The sequence below is a fragment of the Antennarius striatus genome, chromosome 3 (genome assembly GCF_040054535.1).
Source record: "Antennarius striatus isolate MH-2024 chromosome 3, ASM4005453v1, whole genome shotgun sequence".
NCBI classification, from domain to species: Eukaryota; Metazoa; Chordata; class Actinopteri; order Lophiiformes; family Antennariidae; genus Antennarius; species Antennarius striatus.
Window position 1 is genome coordinate 1,106,260 of NC_090778.1, and position 20,450 is coordinate 1,126,709.

A 20,450-nucleotide genomic window follows, 5' to 3' on the forward strand; every position below is an offset into this window, starting at 1 on the left:
GAGCAGTGATGTCATCAGCTTGTCGTCACTGGATCCTCAGGTTAGACTAAACACTCCTCGACTCCTGATTGGTTAGCGTAGAGCAGGACCAGAGTGAGCTGTGCTTTCTGGTTGTGTTAGACCACCAGAGGCCTTTTGGCCCCGACCCCCCAGCGCCCAAAGACGTGTTGACTGTCAAAAGTCCAGCTTCAGTTGGTTCAAACCGAGTCCTCTGATTCCAGCTGAAACTCGTTAACGTCAGGCGACTGAACCCAGGCCCCGCCCACACGGTGCCAGATCTTTTTGATAACGAACTTTTTTGTTGCGGTTACGCCTTCCATCACGACAACGCAGGTATCCGACTATTTTCTGACGTGTAACAGCTCCACGTCGAAGACGTCTTGATGAACATGCTGACAGTTGGATGTTTGTTCGTCTCTCTTTATGACTCATAAAGTTTACTCATTCATTCATTCATTCATTCATTCACGTTCCTCGCCAAAGACGCCAGTCCTGGGTCAGACTGGGATGCGCTGCCCCTGGTGGAGAACCCTGTGATGGAGGTCGTTCTCCAGGGGAACGTCGCGGTCTTCTCCCGTCGTTCTTGGTGTTGTTCTGATTATATACGTGTTGATCCACGCTCTGATGCGGATCCGTGGGGACGGGGCCGCGACATGGAACCTCCTGAGGAGAAGCCTCACCTCGTCTCTGTGGGTCGATGGGTTCCTCTGTTCACCTGACACCAGTCTGACTGCGTCTCCTTACGGGAAGCAGTGGAAACACTCACGCCTTCTAATGAACAGAGAACTTATTACATTCTGATCACACACACACACACACACACACACACACACACACACACACACACACACACACACTGGGTTTTACATCAAAACTAGACATGACGCGCACAAAACGATGTAACACACAAATGATTTATTTAAAGAATAAATCCTGCATCGACATCTCAACACAAAACTAAAAAATACTAAGATTTTCTTTACATTTTAAAATAATTTTGTTCTTTCTGAAACCATCACACAAAAATAGAAACGTCAGATTTCTGTAATTAAAAAAGATGCAACTGTACACCGCAGAATATAGCATTATTGCAAAGGGAACCCCCCCGACACCCCAGAGACTAGAAACAGACCGTCTGTCCCTCACGTCTCCTCCTGTGGTCCTCACAGCGTTCAGACGTCACGTCATCGCTAAAGGAAACAACCCAACCAGACCCCCCCCCCACGGCGAGGCCCTCAGACCAGCCCCACAGGTCAGACTCCAGCATGGCGTTGTCCAGCAGCCGGGGTCCAGCATCAAGCCACGCCCCCACAGTAACCACACCCCCACAGTAACCAGAAGAGGTCCAACACCGACCAGGAACGTTCGTGCGCGCACACACACACACACACACACACACACACACACCCATCCTCACACAGGACACGCTAACGGCTAACACGCTAACGGCTAACACGCTACACGCTCTCCGTGTTACAGTAAGTGTTGACAATAATAAAAGCTGTCTATAATAACCCCCCCACAGATCATCACTCAACAGTTATCAGTGTGTTCAGGATGTCTCCAATGCCCTGGAGGAGGGGGGGGGCACACAGTACCTCTAGAACATTCCACAGTCTGTAAACATCAAGCCCCTCCTCCTGTGGTCACATGACCCTAATAAATAAGACTAACCCTGTGCCCACCGTCAGCTGATCCCAGGGGGGCAGGTAGGGCAGCCCCCTCCTGAAGGTAGACAGCACCTCCTGAAGACCCCCCCTCCTGTTGCTGAGGGAACGGGTCCAGGAGACAATCTGGATCAGGACGTGTCCGGACCGACCCCCCTGGACTACCAAACTACTGAACAGGTTCCAACTGGCCCCCACTGTCATCACTGGGTGTGAACCAGCTGCTCACCACACCGGGTCTGACCCCCCCACGTGGGGCCGGGTGGCCCCCGGGCCACCGCATCACCACAGACACCAGGTGGTTGCTGGTTCTAGTTCCTGACAGGATGCTGGGTTTAGGGGGCGGGGCCACAGCAGAAGAACTGACATAACACAATGTAGACAGGTTATAAAGCCCCACACACACCTGACACACACTTAGTGACCCACACACACCTGACACACACTTAGTGACCCACACACACCTGACACACACTTAGTGACCCACACACACCTGACACACACTTAGTGACCCACACACACCTGACACACACTTAGTGACCCACACACACCTGACACACACACCTGACACACACTTAGTGACCCACACACACCTGACACACACTTAGTGACCCACACACACCTGACACACACTTAGTGACCCACACACACTTGTGTCACACAGGAGGGAACGGTGACACTGGTGAAGTAGCACACAACCCCCACCAGCAGGGGGCAGCACTCACTCAGCGCTCCCAGACAGACCAGAGGACCTGGAGGCGTCCAATCACGTGGTTCAGGGGCCAAAAGGACGTGCTGATTGGCTGGGGGTCAGAGTCTCGTCTCACCTGAACGACCCACCAGAGCCTGGACCCCCCAGCCTGAAGCCGGTCAGCCGGGGGCCCCGGGGCCATCCCTCCTGTAGTGACTCCACGTGACCCAAACCCACTGAGACTCAGGGACTGAACCAGTGGGACAACCAATCCCGCCGGGCCCTGCTGGACCCCCATGAGAGGCCCGGGTCATAACTCAGCCCCTCCTCCAGGACCTCTGCCCCCCTCAGATGACGTTGAAACGCTGAAACATCTGCAGATTAAAGACGTCCTCGGGACAAGAATCCATCTTTTAAAGACTTCCTGATCTCTGATTTGAGGGTTGGTATCACATGACCACTAAGGGGGTGGAAGCTGCTGGTGACCTGACCCAGCAGCTTCAGCATTATTGCTAAGAACCAATCAAACGCCGGTGACCTCACGAGGTGGAGGGGTTCACCCTGAAACAGAGACAGGACTCAGGTTCTCAGGTGGAACCGGACTCCTAGAGGGTCAGAGTGTGACGCTGGTCAGCTGACGGGACAGGGACCGACCCCACACACCTCTAGACAGACAGAATGAGCAGATCTTTCAGGATCTTCTAACAGACAGGAACATTTCTATTCTACTAAACAACGTGTTATTTCTGCAGACAGATTTTTGTGCTGCGCTGCAGCTCCAGGACACTAGAGGGCGCAGCAGCGAGTAGGAAGTCATGGTCCACCAGGGTCAGCCAGCCAGTGGCCTCTCTGAGCACAACTACGCCGTGGCGCTGGACAGTGTGCGACCTTCCGGCCCCTGGGGCATCAGAGGGGCATCAGAGGGGCATCAGCCTGGTGGTGTGGAACAGGAGGGGGTTCAGGTCCTCAGCGTGGACGGCCCGGTGGAGCGATGGCTCCGAGCGACTCCGCTCAATCTTTGGCAGCAGGTCTTGAACGTGTTCGATGGCGACCAGGATCTGATGAGGACAAACCAGAAGGGAAGGCGGCTGGCTTGAGATGGACACCTGACCTCTGACCCCAAACCACACTCACCTGAGGAAACAGAAGCCTCTCGTCACGTTTGAACTTCAGGCAGTCAACAATGAGCCTCTTCATGGACTTGGGCGAGGTGCTGTAGAGCTTACTGAGGTCTGGAGACAGGTAGCCACGCCCAACCATGAAGATGATCTGGAAAGCAAATAAACAGGAGATAGAGTCACACCGACGGGTTTCTGCTGCCAACGGGCGGTACAGAAACCACTGACTGAGCCAACGATGGGTTAGGGTTTGGGTTAAAGGTTAGGGTTTGAGAGAACCTTAGAACCCTCAGAAGCAGCTGGGGTCTGTTGTGTCCTGAGCTGCTTCTTCTCGAAGACGACCACCGGCCCAAAGCCACCGTTCTGATGCAAACGTCTCACAGTCACCTGACTGTGACTCACATCACCAGCTCAAGATCTATGATTTCTAATCAATTCAATGATTGATTCACTGTTCACTTTTGACAATATTTATCAGTATCACAGACGTCTATGTGGTGTTAGATGATGCTGATCATGGAGGGACCTGGATAGACAGAACAGACTGTCACTAGAGGGAGGCGTGTCCGGTCACCTGGTCTCTGTTGTTGATGTTGGCGTAGGGCAGGGTCCCTGACATCAGCTCAAACAGCACCACGCCGTATCCGTACACGTCAGACTGGAAGGTGTAGGGGTTGCTGTCCTGCATCCGGATCACCTCAGGAGCCTCGGGAAGGAGGAGCAAACAGAGAACTTTCTTATTTACTGACCAACAGTCCTGACACACCATCTTCATGACTAAATCATGCTTACCATCCAGAGGATGGATCCACTTGGCTGCTCCACCTGCTGAGAGCCGCTCCACCGCGACTTCACCGTGGCCAGGCCAAAGTCTCCGATCTTAACGGTCCAGCCTTCGTGGAGGAAGATATCTGGCAGGAGAGCTGAGGAAACCTGGCCTCCAGTCAAAACGTGTCTGATAAGCTAAACGCAACGTGTCTGCATAGGAGACGTGGAGGTCATGTGACCAGCGCTGTCCCTCTAGCAGGCAGGCTGGTGCTGAACAGAAGCATGTAGACGTGGAGCATTCACCACCATCATGTGGAGTCACTAATGTAGATTTAAAGACTAAGACCCCCCTAACCCTAAACTCTGTTGATGAACTGAAGACGTGTGGACTAATGTCATCGGGGGAACAGCTGTGTTTCCAGTTGGAACACAACTGGAATACAGCTGTTGTGTTCCAGTTGTGTTCTGGTTGTATGCTTGCTAAAAATACTAGATGGGCCACTTGGACAGCAGACAAGTTCTCCCATGTTCACTGACGAAAATAACGCCGAGAGCAGACGGACTTAAACCTCTGTTCACGTTTAACGTTCAGCTCTTCGATGTCTCTCCATTGGATGAGTTTGCTTCTCTAATCAAACTCAACCTGATCCAGACAGAAGTCTCGCCAAAGCCAACAAGAAGCTTTTCTGATCCAAACTCCGCCTGAAAACAAAGACCTGGATCCACCAGAAAGACACCAGCAGCCAACGCTCAGCTGACCTCTGTTACAGCCTATTGGGAATCAGCGCCTGGAGGCGGGGCTGTGATGCCACGACCCGTGTGTGGATGTTCAGCACCAACATTAATAGTCTGCTTTCCTTCACTCTGATTGGGTGAGCAGAGACCACTTGACCTCCAGGGCCGGCCTTGTCACGTAACACAAATGGTCAATGCAAGGATACTGTTTGACTTCAGATCTCGATGAATGATGTTCTTTGCATGAAGGTAACTGAAAAAGAACAAAATGTATTGATCTCAGTCAGACAAGACTGAACATTAAACCAGAAAACAGACTTCCTGAAAGTCACAGCCTCATGTGATCAGCTGTCAGCAGCCCAAACCCATTCAGACCTGACATCAGAGACCCCATCACATCACACCCAACGCACAGGAAGGACCCTAACCCTGACCCAACACACAGGAAGGACCCTAACCCTAACCCAACACACAGGAAGGACCCTAACCCTGACCCAACACACAGGAAGGACCCTAACCCTAACCCAACGCACAGGAAGGACCCTAACCCTGACCCAACACACAGGAAGGACCCTAACCTTAACCCAACACACAGGAAGGACCCTAACCCTGACCCAACACACAGGAAGGACCCTAACCCTGACCCAACACACAGGAAGGACCCTAACCCTGACCCAACACACAGGAAGGACCCTAACCCTAACCCTATTCACGATGACTGAAATCAGTCTGTCCATCAAACCTGTTCTCCTGACAGACAAAGCGTCTCTGTGTGTTCCACCTGTGCTGCATCTCACCGCTACACGTCTCAGCACTAGGAGGTTCATCGGGTTCTAAGGCTGGTTTCCCCGTGGGATGCCAGCAGAGGGCGACGTTGAGGCTTGCTCCATTACACGTCCTGTGAGAGGAGAGGAGCAACGTGCCGCACTGGGGAGAGGCAACAACGGCCACTCCTCACTGGGTGGAGGCTAGCTGTTCGTCTAGACGAATCACCGGGAGACGTTCACCTGAATCACTTGAGCCTTGGTGTAAATTCAGTTCAAGTCATGTTGTTTAACTATTTCTTTAAACTTGTGTCTGTGGCCCTCAGAGGATAGTAGAGTTCACCCGTCTCACAGGGAGACGAGCGATATCCGTGATATACTCCACAAGACAGAACGCTGGGACAGAATACCCATGAACACGGTCAGGTGGCAACTTGTGATAAGATCACCGAGACCCGACGATGACAGCACCTCTGAATGGGCCAGCAAAGAGCCCCACACCCACACCTACACCCACCCACCCACTTACTCCATGCCCTGTGCTGTCTGTCTGGCCACATCGATGCGCCGCATGGTGTCGAACTTGGTTTCGGAGACGTGCAGGTGTCGATAGAGGCTGCTGCCCTCACACCACTGCGTGATGATGGCAAAGTTGGGCTTCGTCATGTAGCCCATGAACAGCAGGATGTTGACATGGCGGGTCTTCCTGCAGATAAGACAAACACTCAGTCATGCATGATCAGATGTAGATGAAGGTCCTGTCACTGAACCATTAACAGTTTGAAAGAAAAGGTAAAAAAACATTTTAAGTTGTTCAGTCAAAATGATGCAAAGCAAGAAAACTACTTTAAATCCTCTTTAAACGAACAGCACGTGTTTGGTCAGAGGAAGACTACTTTTGATGAATGTATGTTCATCGTTAGATAAAGAACTGCAGTTTGACTGACAGGAAATACACAGTGCTTCTCACCGCAAGACCTGCATTTCGTTTTTGAAGGCCTGTAGCTGCTCGGGCGTCGGCTCGGTGACTTTGAGGATCTTGATGGCCACGTCTCCATGCCATTTGCCCTTGAAGACGGTGCCGAAGGAGCCGGCGCCTATTCTCTTCTGAATAGTTACTTCTCGAGAGTGGACCTCCCAGTAGTAGCTGGAGTCTCTGTAACCCCCCCGGTACTGAAACAACACAGAGTGTTTCCATTGTGAACAACCTTTGCTGTCATTATTCAGCCAGAACACAAACCTCTAGTCTATAAACTACTGACTTGTGAAAGAGGCAAAGACCCACGTACCACTTTTTTTTTGTCATCAGATGAAGACGGTTTGCGATCCTTGTGCTCTGAAGGAGACTTGGGGGGTCTCCTCCCAGGAGACCCAAGAGAAGACGGGGGGCTGGTGGAGGGCTTTGGTGATGGTTCAGGACCTGCCGAGGACAAGCCAGCACGTCTCAAAAAGGCTAAGCATCATTTTAACAACCAATACTAAGTGTGACTAAAATATGACAGCGTACCAATGGTGTTGTTGAATTTTAATGCTTCCTAAAATAGAAAAAGACGAGAGGACAACATTAAAACACTTCATGCTTAAAAAGACCACTGGGCTCAGACGTGACTGGGTCACGGCACAACCCACTGGTACAAACCAGTTCACTGGGGGCTCCTGTTAGCCCCCACACACACCTCTATGATGCTGCTGGCAACAGGCCCCACTGTGCTGACCATGTGGACATTGGGAGTGGAAGTGGAGCGATGTCTCTGGAGAGACTGGCCATCTCCACTGGGAATGGGGAAGTGGAAGGCTGAGGTGGGGGACAGCAGGTCCATCCTGTGGAGACGTCAGCATTTATGTTTGAACATCGTCAGTGAAGACTGTCACCCAGTGGTGTGTAGAATGAAGCGCAGTGGACTCCAGCTGAACATTCCACTCAGAAATCCATTCATTAATCGGATCTTTCTATCATTTGAAACTATAATGTCCACTCAATATGCTTGTTGTGTGGGAACTTACCCAGAAGGCTCTGGGGTTAACGCTAGGTTGCTCTGTGATGGAGAATTTTCTGGCAGCAGTATCCGTGGGTACTCGTCTGTGCAGGTATTGGGATAACACCTGAACAGGAAGGAGGACGAACACCTGTTGGTTACTGAGTTCTGATTCTACACGCGGTTAGTGTGTAGGACTGTGTGTGTTATTTATAATAGGACAGGAAACACACATACTTCTGTTCAGAGGGACAAATAATGTGATGGAATAACAGAAACAGCGTTAGAACCTCCACCATGAACGTGTTAAATGTCACTGATTTATGTCCAATGTGTGTGTGTGTGTGTGTGTGTGTGTGTGTGTCAAGACTAATCCCACTCAAAAAGACAAACTTGAACAAAAAGCCTCCCACAGAGCAACCTCCAGTCCATGGACACAACTTCCAGTCTGAGGCCTTCAGTGCAACAAACTCACTATTAACTCACTAACAGCCTGACCCAAATCTGGGGGGGTCAGGCTGTTAGACATCCACAGACCCAAACACTGTCACACAGAAGCCACACACACTGATTTTTGGTGTCATGTTGATCCAGCCCTACATGAGTCGATCACGTTGGGTTCCAGTGACTGTTTTTAGGTCATTTTCAAAATTACACAGTCTACATCAGCATAGGACGACAGTTCAATAATGTGTTAGGGATCTGCTGTGTGACGGACTGACAGGAAGACACCTGTAAGGGAGAACACATCAATCCAACTGGTGCCGTTTTGTAGTGTAAATCACAGTGGAGGTCACGTGGGGGCTCTTTGCGATGCAGAGTGAAGTCAGACTGACCGTTTGCTCACGGTGTCCATGTCCACGCAGACGGTGGGGACTTTGCTGCTGCAGTGCTGATGGAATTTGTAGCCACATGTTTGACATCTGAAGCCGTTAAAAAGAAACTTGTGGCAGAAATCACAGTAAGCCAGCTTGAAGAAGGTTTTCCGTACCTGCATGGAGGCAGAAGTCATTCCATGTTCACGTCAGGTGTGAACAGTGGTGAACACAAAGGCTGGTATTTAGGATGAAGGATTTGACACTCACAAAGTTGTGCATGGTGAGAGGAATGTCGTCCAGGACCTCCACCAGGAGCTCCTCTCCCACCAGGGGGGTGATGTCCGTGTCCCAGTCAGTCAGTCTCTTACGGCTGGGATGTCAAAACACGGGAGTCAGCTCGCTGTTCACGGATAACCGTTCACCAATGATCGATATATCGGTCTGTGATGTGTGTCGGTGGATCATGATGTCTGTGTGGTGTGACGGAACAATAATGGAACCTTACCCTTCCAAAAGGCGAAACACAGCGCAGCACTCCTGACTCAGGCCTCTCACTTTGAGAGCCTTATCCAGACTCTCGTGCACCGTCTGGCCCTGGCGTACGTTCACCTGAGGAAAGCACACGGTTTGAGCAGGTGTTCCTGTGAAGGAGCGTGACCTGACCACGCCCACACAGGAAGCAGTGAAGGTCACCTCGCCTCCAACTCTCCTGCTGTGTGTCGACACACTTTACCAACATCTACCCCAAACCTGGAGCATGAGTTATAATAGTTGTTTCCATCAAACCATCACAACACTCAGAACACATCTTACCACTGTCCTCTGTTTGTTGGGGAGGTAGACTCGGATGGTCCCCCCGCCACGGGGCACATCCTCTGGACTAGTCTCCCCCGAGGAGGAGTAGGAGGAGGAGGTGGAGGACATGATAACCAATCAGAGTCCAGGGGGGGCAGGAATACAGCAACCTCAGGAGAGCCTCGTGCACCAACCGACCCTTCACCTGGATCCTGGAGAAGAATTCTCATGTCAGTCCTGAGGAAATGTACAGTAACGGTCCAACATAAAGTAAACCCATGATAGAAAAAGACGTCCCACTACACGAGCTGTATTCTTATTTCCAGAGAGTAAAGCCTAAAACAACTAATATGTCAGAATGTCAGTCTCGCTCAACTTTTCACAACTTTTCAGTTTTCTGTTGCCTCTGTTTCAACCTTTTTGTAGAATGTTGCTGTCCTGAACTTCAATCATTTTTCAAAAACAATTAAGTTTGTGATCATCAACATTTAGCGTGTTGTTTTCATGCTGTTTAATGAGGTTTTGAAGTGTGATCAGTGAGGGAACTGCGGAGACACGTCTTGAGACACTTATGTCCCTGAGAAGGAACATCATCACTTCATGCTGGTCTACTGCTAGCAGCCTACAGTTTACAGCGTTTTAAAGAAGTGTATGGCGTTATATGAACAGAGTGGAGAGAGCTGGAAATGAAAACAACGCAACAGAAGAGCAGAGGGAGAAGGGGACACATCTTCAAGGAAAACCTGTTTGAGTCAGGGAGGTACGGTGAGAAACCCAAGGGACTGGCTGCAGTTTGATGCAGAGATGGTCTACATGTTGCCAGGAAAAGCATCAACTCCTCGTATCTCACTGAACGTAAAACTATGGCACTGGAAAACATCCATCATCATGAGCACAGCCATTGTCACCGTTTCTGTGTGTGGCCTCCTGGACTAATTAGAACCTCAACAGAGATCAACACAGTGCAACAGAAGCCATGGATTCAGTCAGGACCAGGAGACCAGACCACGTGGAGTGTCAGAGGAAGAGGGTGATGATTGTGTGGTAGCCAGACGAGGGAGATACAGATCATATCCATCCATGTATCTTCTTTAAGTTTGCTTGTATTCAACATAAAACTTTATCATCTCATCAAGATTGCCCATTTTCCACCCATGAGTGTATTCAGATGTGGACATTAGTACAAGAGGCACAGCAACAATATACTATATTTGACACTAAGGTTGAAGCAGTTCCTGATTTCACAGTACATCTCTGTACATCTGATGGTTATTACACCATGAACGTTTTCTGGTCTTGCACCAGGAGCTAGTGTGACTAAACCACCGTGGCTCTGTGTAAAAGAATTGAGTAAGCCACAAAAAGCCACTCTCTGTGTCCAAGACAGCGGCATGCTATAATAGTAAGTAAAACTTACAAGTGTGAGTAATATTTTGTATGACTGTATCTTCACATAGTGAATGCAAGTTTTCAATTGTTGGGTGGTGTAAAACCACACCTGTGGTGGTGTGTGTGTGGGGAAACCTCACCCCAAAGGTGTTAGGGTTAGGTTAGGGGGGCCTCCCCTGGGAAATTTTTTAGAAAGAGGGGTTGTTTTCCTGCATTCTGGTTCATTCTGAGGGCAAAATCTTGTGTTCAGTTTACCTCCAAAAACCCACTAAAGCCAGCAGCTGAAGCTGAACTCTCTATTTCTGTCCTACTTTATGCAGGAATGAATGTGAGATTCAACCATTGAAAACTTCATTCACTCTGAAGATACAGTCAGACTAAATATTACTCAGTGTTTACTGGTAGTTTACTGAGACTAGGAGACACTTTGATTTTAATAAATTTAATTCCTGGTATTACTCAATGTTTACTTGTAAGTTTTACTTGCTATTATATAAAGTGAGGTGAATACACATTTACATGCATTGCTGGTTATTCCTGCCGGTCATAGGGATCAAAAGTCTAAGACTAAAAAAAAGTATTGATAATATCTTTCATTGACCTTCTGATCGGTCTGTCACCACTCCTCCCCCCTCTCAGCATTCACCATTTGCTGATTAATTAGTATTTATACACAAACTCTACTGTATGACACTGGATTCCTAATTTATTTAGATCGATGGTCCTCTCCTTGTCTTACACCAATTCGTGGGTTTAGCTTGTAAAAAAAGAATCTTTTTGTTTTTTCATCGGACGAGAGGAGGTCATGACCCGAGTGCATATTTAATGATCGGGAGCGTTCGGGTCACTTGGGCCATTTCAGTCGCCATGCGGAAATAGCTGCACTAGCGAGCGGCGCTAGCGGAAATAGCAGCGCTAGCGAGCGAAAAAGGTGTAAGTTTTAGTCTTTTTTCCGTAAAAATAAGAACACCACTGTGGCTACACAGTCTAAAAACCTTGTAGCCAATCTGGAATTTACTTCGCCTATGGCGAAGTGGCGAATGGCTAGCGCAAGCCCAGCGTTTGTTTAACTGAATACACAACCAGAGCATCTCCTCTAGTCCTCAACTGCCTGCCAGGCAACGCGGTGGGAGAACGGACACACAACAGAGGCAACGGCAGAGAGAATAGAGATAGACCAATGATGCCCATCCAGAAAAGAGACATCAATAACACAAGATCGGTTCAGACAGACCGGTTCAGACAGACCGGTTCAGACAGACCGGTTCAGACAGACCGGTCCAGACAGACCGGTTCAGATAGACCGGTTCAGATAGACCGGTTCAGAAAGACCAGTTCAGACAGACCGGTCCAGACAGACCGGTTCAGACAGACCGGTCCAGACAGACCGGTCCAGACAGACCGGTCCAGACAGACCGGTCCAGACAGACCGGTCCAGACAGACCGGTCCAGACAGACCGGTCCAGACAGACCGGTCCAGACAGATACTGTAAATCCAGTGTCTCCTGGATGGAAACACGTCCAGCTGGTTCTCCTGTCTTCACACACATCAACCCTGCCCCAGATCCCGTGTGACCCACTGGTGCCTCTGATACCTGACAGGAACAGATCGCTGCACAGGTCACTGCAGACACCCCTGTTGTCTGATCATCCAATGGGAAGCGACCTGATTGGATGATCTGGTTGGATGATGGGGATCGATCCCAGAGCTGTTCAAACGACCAACAGTGGACTACACGTCACTCCACGTCACAGGTGACCAAGACGGTTCGCTCCTTCTGAGGCAGGAACACGTCACGTCACGTGACAGAGCTTCAGACCCGTTCACACCGACCTCAGGACAGTTGAACTGTGACGTCATTGGTTCATACCGGATGTTGTTGTGCGTCACGCGCTCCCGACTCACGGCAGCACGTTTGGGGGGGGGGAGACCCGCTCGGACCGGGTCGTGACCCCGCGTCACACCGGGAGGGGGCTCCTGTTCGCCCGGCTCACCCCACCGTGAGACGGGCGACGCTACGAGCTAACTGACGTTAGCCGGTTAGCCTGTAGCGTCCTGTCGGATTTTTTGGGGGGGGTCCTGTCGGGCGCTGCGTCCTGTCGCGGACCCCCAGCCGCGGACCCCCCAGCGGGTCTTCAGGCAGCAGACCGGTCCAGACGGAAGCAGCTCCGGCCGGAACTCGCAGGTGTTCACGGGACGTTCCGGTGACGGTGGCTGGCCGGAGCCGCCTGGCGGGGGGGATTAACCGGCTAACTAGCGACGGTCCTCCGGGTGGAGCTCCAATGACGCGTCTGCTAGCAGCTAGCGTTAGCCTGCTAGCGTTAGCCAACAGGGGGGGGGTTACACCGAGTCAGCTTGGTACCGCCAGCCCAATTCCGCCACACGCCCCCGTTACCGGGAGTCCCGTGACCCAGGAACAACCGGACAGCCCCCCCCCCAGCCCCAGCGGAGCCCCGGACCGAACACTTACCTGCGGCCGCCATCTTGAATTCTCTCCAGTTTAAAGCCGATCTGTCAGGAGCCTCAGCGAACGCGGAAAAGCTTCCGGAAGTGGTCCGTTGTCATTGGTTGATTTCTGCGGCTGCGCGCTCTGATTGGTTGTCACGATCCCAACACGTCGGTGGGCGTGTTCACGTCCGTGGCTTTCACTGGAGTTAGTAAGAATGCGCCACAACAGTCCCAGGAACACCAGTGAAGAACACCTGAGAAAATACAGCGTGGAACGTCCTGGTGTGACGTCACTTCCGGATGACCTGACGTCTGTGTGGGATCAGTTCTCAGGTCATGTTCTCCAGTCAAAACACTGGATTTAAGAACGTTCAGGCCAGAGGCTTCTTCAGTTCTGGAGGTGTCTGGTCTGGTCAGATTATTACCCCTGTGGGGTCTGGTCAGATTATTACCCTTGTGGGGTTTGGTCCAGATTATTACCCCTGTGGGGTCTGGTCCAGATTATTACCCCTGTAGGGTGTGGTCAGATTATTACCCTTGTGGGGTTTGGTCCAGATTATTACCCCTGTGGGGTCTGGTCCTGATTATTACCCCTGTGGGGTGTGGTCAGATTATTACCCCTGTGGGGTCTGGTCCTGATTATTACCCCTGTGGGGTCTGGTCAGATTATTACCCCTGTGGGGTCTGGTCCTGATTATTACCCCTGTGGGGTGTGGTCAGATTATTACCCCTGTAGGGTGTGGTCAGATTATTACCCCTGTAGGGTGTGGTCAGATTATTACCCCTGTGGGGTGTGGTCAGATTATTACCCCTGTAGGGTGTGGTCAGATTATTAACCCTTTGGGGTGTGGTCAGATTATTACCCCTGTGGGGTGTGGTCAGATTATTACCCCTGTAGGGTGTGGTCAGATTATTACCCCTGTGGGGTCTGGTCCTGATTATTACCCCTGTGGGGTGTGGTCAGATTATTACCCCTGTAGGGTGTGGTCAGATTATTAACCCTTTGGGGTGTGGTCAGATTATTACCCCTGTGGGGTGTGGTCAGATTATTACCCCTGTAGGGTGTGGTCAGATTATTACCCCTGTGGGGTCTGGTCAGATTATTACCCCTGTGGGGTCTGGTCAGATTATTACCCCTGTAGGGTGTGGTCAGATTATTACCCCTGTGGGGTCTGGTCCTGATTATTACCCCTGTGGGGTGTGGTCAGATTATTACCCCTGTAGGGTGTGGTCAGATTATTAACCCTTTGGGGTGTGGTCAGATTACTACCACTGTGGGGTGTGGTCAGTTTATTACCCCTGTGGGGTGTGGTCAGTGCTATTCGAATTCCAACGACCTTCGTTAAAACCCGCCTGGCTCCTCAACGATTGTTGGTGGGGAGGTCAAAGGGGGTCGTTGAGATGTGAGTTTCATATCCTGAATGAGTGTCCCTCACCCGAAAGGGGCACTGAAAACCTGTGGATATCCTGACTGGACCTTTGTGAGAAGAACCAGAAAGGAGAACAACCCAGTGAGGACGGAAGAGAAGGAGAACAAGCGTAATGGTCTAGTGGTCCCATGTGTGTCTGCAGTGTCTGAAAAACTGAGGAGGGTCTTTAACAAACACAAGGTTCCTGTGTATTTTGTGCCGGGAAACACCCCCCCAAAAAAACTGGTCCACCCAAAAGACCCCCCACCACACAGCCAGAAGAGCAATCTGGTGTCTACATAGGGGAAACCAAAGAACCACTATGGCTCAACACAGAAGAGCCCACTCACCGGGACAGGACTCAGCAGTCTGCCTTCACTCATTGCAGGATACCGATGTTCAGACTGTAGACATCCATAATAAACTCCCAAAAAGATTGTCTCAGCAGATTAACCCAGGTGGTGTCTCATATTTATGACCCGCATTAGTAAACAAAGGCTCGGAGACACATTTCAACGACACCCCCGACACCCCCATCAACCATTGTTGAGGTCTTGACTACGGTCGTTGGAACGTGAATAGCACTGACCACACCCCACAGGGTTACTAAACTGGGACAAGACCGGACACCTTCAGAACTGAAGAACCCTCTCAGATGAGAGGAGAAACATCTTCAAGAAACTTTCTTAAAGGGACAAGAAACTCATTTAAAAGTTGTATTTTATCATTTTGGAAAATGTAAATAAAATGTCCTCATGTCTGTCATCATCCATGTCAACACACATTAAAATCTGCGCTGTAGCTCCGTCAGGTGGGGTCATGCGTCATTGATGATACCTGTCGCTTCATCGGTCAGGACAGCCATTACAGCACAATACGATCAATGAAGTGAGACGTCTTCATTTGAGGTGATTTCTTGATAAATATGATGTTGGTTTGTTATGTTGTTGCTAGCTGTACATTTATATAATGATGCTGATATGGATTCATCCCGATGTCTACGATTGCGCACTTCCACTGTCTTCGTAGTGATATATTTTGTTTGGTCTCCATTGATCATAAAAAATGCCATCAAAACGTTTAATTATGTACTTCAAATAATACACCTGGTTCATTTTGACTTTCCAGTTCCTTTAACCTTAAGTGGATTCTGGTGATCTGATGTAATTACCTGATGACCTGATGTAATTACCTGGTAGTCTTTATGGTGTGACTGCACTGTCACAATCATCAATTTTCCTTAACAGTGACAAAAATGAGATATTTGAGTGAACATTGGAAAGAGATTTTATTACAAAAGCACTACATTTATAAAACATCAGACTCTTTGAAGTTATTATTCTCCCCACATTTTGCAGAAGTCAACACTGTTTTTGTAAAGTTGAAAAAAGCCAGTTTTTGACAAGTTTGATTTTTAGTTGCTTTATCTGCACCTTACTGCACACTGAGAAACCTCCTTTTCTTAGCTGTGTGTGTGTATCCATGGTGACGCCACTCCACGTCTGCTGTGGACTCGTTCTCCAGGGTGCCCAGTTTGATCATGTACACTAAACAGAAGAACAGTAACAGGACACAGCTGTGAGACGGTCTCAGTTTAGAGCAACACGCCGAGTGCCACTGGCCTGCTAAAGGATTACAGTATTTCCCACACTGTAAGGTGCACCTAAAAGCCTTTAATTTTCTCAGAGAACAACAGTGTGCCTTATATTCCAGTGCGCCTTATATATGGAAAAAAGTTTTAGACTAAGCCATTAAAGGTGCGTCTTATAGTCCAGTGCTCCTTATAGTGCAGAAAATACTACAGTAAAGGATTATTTCAGTAAAGGATTACTAACACTCCGCTAACACAGGATGATTTCTTTCCCAGTACTTACATTTCATATCAAACCTGGGCCCCACTTCTGTCAGCTCAACGTTCCTGTGGTCAGTCTTCTTGTAGGTATGATGTCTATAATAATAGTACCAGTAATCAATACTGTGAAGCAGAACAACTACAGGTATGTACACTACATTAATGTTAGGAGTCTTTTCACACATTGACCTGAACGTGATGAAGTCATCCTGGTTGGCAAACGTGATCACACGCCTGCTGTCCTCTTTAGGTACTGGGAACAGGTACTTGAGGATGTTTGACACCTGTGTGGGCAGAAGTGTTGAACTGGGAGCAGAGGTGGAGGAGAACATCAGCAATATCTTCAGGGCTTGGGGCACTCTTACCCTTTTGCCGAGTCGTGAGGTGAAGTTGTGAAAAATGAGATGGGGGTAGGCCTCAGACATGGTGCCTATGTCGGGAACATCGTGTCTCATGACCACGTTGTAAAGCGTGAAATAAGCTGTAGGTCCAAAGGGCAGGTGGCACACCACCAGACCGTCTGTCAACACACCAGGATAAAAAAACAGGTTCCAGGGGCATGTGTGTCACCAATCAAATGCAGTGCTTGATTTAGTTTTGAAAAGATGCTTCAAGTCAAGCCTGTGAGGCTTCTTTGTGTGTGGGGTCGGCATCATTCATTTCTTCAATATATTTAATTTTTGCTAATTGTAAAAACAAAATAAAAATGCACAGCATCAGTGTGTGGAATAAATGACGTGGGATCCATGTAATCCCAGCTAGTCAAACACGCTTCAAATACCTGGCTGTCCCCTTGTTTCGTGCACGATGACCAGATCGGTGACGTTGTTGGCTTTGGAGGCTTTCACAAGAGAAACGATCTCATGGCCGCCTCTGTTCATGCGCTGAGCTCCAGGGAACATGAGCTTCACCTCCTGTCAGAGGTACACACCAGGTTCAAGGAGCAGAGACGACAATGACCAAAGAATGATGCACACGGAATACAGCTAACCCCAACCTAACCTAACCCCAACCTAACCCCAACCCCAACCTAACCTAACCCCAACCTAACCTAACCTAACCCCAACCTAACCCTAACTTAACCCCAACCCTAACAGGACAAGGAGTAGAAGAAATAAATCAGCTTTGGAAAAAGCAAAAGGTGTGTAAAGGAAGTGAGTCCCGACCAAAAATAAGAATCCTGCTTAATGAAGGAAACAACTTGAACATGTTTCTCTGCTCAGGCTTCATTCTGGACCTGAAACGTCTGCGAGGGGAAGAAACGAGCTGCAGGGAGACAGCGCTGACCTTAGCGAACATCTTGAGTCTGGAGCTGGGGTCCCTGGACGTGGTGACCATGACTTTAGGGTCCTCAACACCAGCCCATTTATACTCATCATCCATGTGTGAGCTGACACCTGCCGGACGAGACCACACCCGACAGGTGAGCACATGACGACCAGCGGCTTCATCAGAGAGGATGGTGGTGATGAAGACGGGAAACCACTGACCTTCTGCCCCTCCATCGTCGTACTCCAGCAGCTTCTGGAGCTGCAGAGCTTCTCTGCGTACCTCAGTGGGAAGAAGGCGATTTTCTGCGGAGAAAAAGGATTTGTAGTTTTCAGCTAAAGAACACGTGAAGCAAAATGAAACCGTGAGAAACACGTGAACCCACCATCAAGAGCCCCCTTCAGCTTCTGCTTCTTGTCCTCGATGGTTCTCTGGCGGTCCTCCTGGGCCTTCCTGTACAGGTACTCCCTCCTCAGACGCACCTCCCGCCGCAGCTGTGGCACCGCAACACCACACGTGAGCCCCGAGGTGCACACGCTTCATCAACATGCTCCAATACTGAACACGCTCCACACACAACATGCTTCAGACACGCTTCAAACACAACATGCTTCAGACACGCTTCAAACACAACATGCTTCAGACACGCTTCAAACACAACATGCTTCTGACACGCTCCACACACAACATGCTTCTGACACGCTCCACACACAACATGCTTCAGACACGCTCCACACACAACATGCTTCAGACACGCTTCAAACACAACACGCTTCACACACTGATCACGCTTCAGACACTGATCACGCTTCACACACTGAACACGCTTCAGACACTGATCACGCTTCACACACTGAACACGCTTCAGACACTGATCACGCTTCAGACACTGAACACGCTTCGGACACTGATCACGCTTCAGACACTGATCACGCTTCACACACTGAACACGCTTCAGACACTGATCACGCTTCACACACTGATCACGCTTCACACACTGATCACGCTTCACACACTGATCACGCTTCAGACACTGATCACGCTTCACACACTGATCACGCTTCAGACACTGATCACGCTTCAGACACTGATCACGCCGGTCTGGAGCATTATGCAGGTTGGTGTCAGTGGAACACGTGGGTGACGTGTGTTCACGTCCCACCCAGGAGGATGTTCTCGTCACGTCTTCATTCACAACCCACTGGGAACGCTTCAGACCACCTCCACGTCCTCTGCATGTACCTGGTGACCAGTCACACCGTTTGCTGGCTGAGCATCTCCTCCAGGTGAGTCACCTGAGGTGACCACGTGTTGGTGGCCCGACGTTAACACAAGGTTAGCTAGCAGTGTTAGCACCAGCCGCGCGCTCTGCTTCAGCTTCACATCCGGGTTCTTTAGTTCCACCGTAAAAACCAGAAGTTAACGTCTGAACGGGTCCGACGCCCTCAGCCGGAACCCGCGTGTTTACAGCACGAATGCTAACATCCGGCGGAAGTCCACGAGCTGAGGCTCTACCGGAGACTACCGGAGACTCTACCGGAGGCTCTACCGGAGACTCTACCGGAGACTACCGGAGACTCTACCGGAGACTACCGGAGACTCTACCGGAGGCTACCGGAGACTCTACCGGAGACTACCGGAGACTCTACCGGAGACTACCGGAGACTCTACCGGAGACTCTACCGGAGACTACCGGAGACTCTACCGGAGACTACCGGAGGCTCTACCGGAGACTCTACCGGACACCGGGAGGCTCCGGTCAGGCCGGAAGGTTCCCGACACTCACCGACACTCACCGACACTCACCGACACTCACCGACACTCACCATGTTGTTCTGAGTTCAGCAGCCGACGAGCAGAGACCGGAAACACATGGAGACCGGTGACGTCACTGACAGAGTTGTTCTCATTGGTTCTTTGATCGAACAAGACTTGTTCCTATTGGTTAACTGGACCTAACAAGAGTTCTTGCCATTCGGTAACGGATCTAACAAGCGTTCTTCTCATTGGTTAATCAGAGCCAATGAATGTGTTTGATACTCACTGGGATGCCTTTCAAAATAAAATTCAAGGATGTAATAGTTATACTATGTAATAGTTATACTATGTAATAGTTATACTATGTAATAGTTATACTATGTAATAGTTATACTATGTAATAGCTATACTATGTAATAGCTATACTATGTAATAGTTATACTATGTAATAGTTATACTATGTAATAGTTATACTATGTAATAGCTATAGTATGTAATAGCTATACTATGTAATATTTATACTATGTAATAGCTATACTATGTAATAGTTATACTATGTAAGTTATATTATGTAATAGCTATACTATGTAATAGCTATACTATGTAATAGTTATATTATGTAATAGCTATACTATGTAATAGCTATACAATGTAATAGTTATACTATGTAATAGTTATACTATGTAATAGCTATACAATGTAATAGTTATACTATGTAATAGTTATACTATGTAATAGCTATACAATGTAATAGTTATACTATGTAATAGTTATACAGTGGTACCTCTACTTACAAAATTTCTCAGCAGGAAAATATTGTCTGTAGTTACGAAATAAATTTCGACTTACGTAAGGTAAAAATACAGTATGGGCTGATACTTGCAGCTCCCACAGGTTCCTGAACGCTACATTCTCATAGCTGCTCTGCCATTGGCTCTTCTTCTTTCTTTTTCTTTCGGCTTTTCCCTTCAGGGGTCGCCACAGCGAATCAG

General features: G+C 49.2%; 2 protein-coding genes across 3 annotated transcripts; both read right to left on the reverse strand.

Annotated features, from left to right (window-relative positions):
- Positions 1-479: 479 nt before the first annotated feature.
- Positions 480-13,285, reverse strand: araf (A-Raf proto-oncogene, serine/threonine kinase). The gene is made up of 16 exons (XM_068310332.1): positions 13,193-13,285; positions 9,351-9,544; positions 9,043-9,146; positions 8,805-8,907; positions 8,556-8,710; positions 7,748-7,846; positions 7,420-7,564; positions 7,251-7,278; positions 7,033-7,163; positions 6,714-6,916; positions 6,273-6,449; positions 5,186-5,232; positions 4,269-4,387; positions 4,051-4,182; positions 3,493-3,627; positions 480-3,416 (listed from the first exon to the last, which is right to left on the reverse strand). The coding sequence occupies exons 2-16, from the start codon at positions 9,459-9,461 to the stop codon at positions 3,276-3,278; spliced, it is 1,830 nt and encodes a 609-aa protein (XP_068166433.1). The 5' UTR covers positions 9,462-9,544; positions 13,193-13,285; the 3' UTR covers positions 480-3,275.
- A 2,571-nt stretch (positions 13,286-15,856) lies between these two features.
- Positions 15,857-19,597, reverse strand: imp4 (IMP U3 small nucleolar ribonucleoprotein 4). 2 transcript variants are annotated; one of them, XM_068310572.1, is made up of 9 exons: positions 19,527-19,593; positions 18,086-18,194; positions 17,922-18,005; positions 17,719-17,828; positions 17,213-17,345; positions 16,797-16,951; positions 16,621-16,715; positions 16,454-16,527; positions 15,860-16,126 (listed from the first exon to the last, which is right to left on the reverse strand). In XM_068310572.1, exons 1-9 carry the CDS (start codon positions 19,527-19,529, stop codon positions 16,014-16,016), a joined length of 876 nt encoding a protein of 291 aa, XP_068166673.1. In that variant the 5' UTR covers positions 19,530-19,593; the 3' UTR covers positions 15,860-16,013. The 2 variants fall into 2 exon arrangements, with proteins under 2 accessions (XP_068166672.1, XP_068166673.1); XM_068310571.1 differs by having other exon boundaries at positions 15,857-16,126; positions 16,621-16,951; positions 19,527-19,597.
- Positions 19,598-20,450: the final 853 nt, after the last annotated feature.

What these genes read in the sequence shown, in the direction of transcription:
- araf (XM_068310332.1), bottom strand. Translation starts at nt 9,461, where the DNA reads ATGTCCTCCACCTCCTCCTCCTACTCCTCCTCGGGGGAGACTAGTCCA. An exon ending in CTGATGACAAAAAAAAAGTG is followed by an intron (nt 6,917 to 7,032) that starts GTACGTGGGTCT and finishes GTGTTGTTTCAG; the next exon opens with TACCGGGGGGGTTACAGAGA. An exon ending in ACATCAACAACAGAGACCAG is followed by an intron (nt 3,628 to 4,050) that starts GTGACCGGACAC and finishes TTTGCTTTCCAG; the next exon opens with ATCATCTTCATGGTTGGGCG.
- imp4 (XM_068310571.1), bottom strand. An exon ending in CGAAACAAGGGGACAGCCAG is followed by an intron (nt 16,952 to 17,212) that starts GTATTTGAAGCG and finishes GTGTGTTGACAG; the next exon opens with ACGGTCTGGTGGTGTGCCAC. An exon ending in GCCCAGGTTTGATATGAAAT is followed by an intron (nt 16,127 to 16,453) that starts GTAAGTACTGGG and finishes TCTTCTGTTTAG; the next exon opens with TGTACATGATCAAACTGGGC.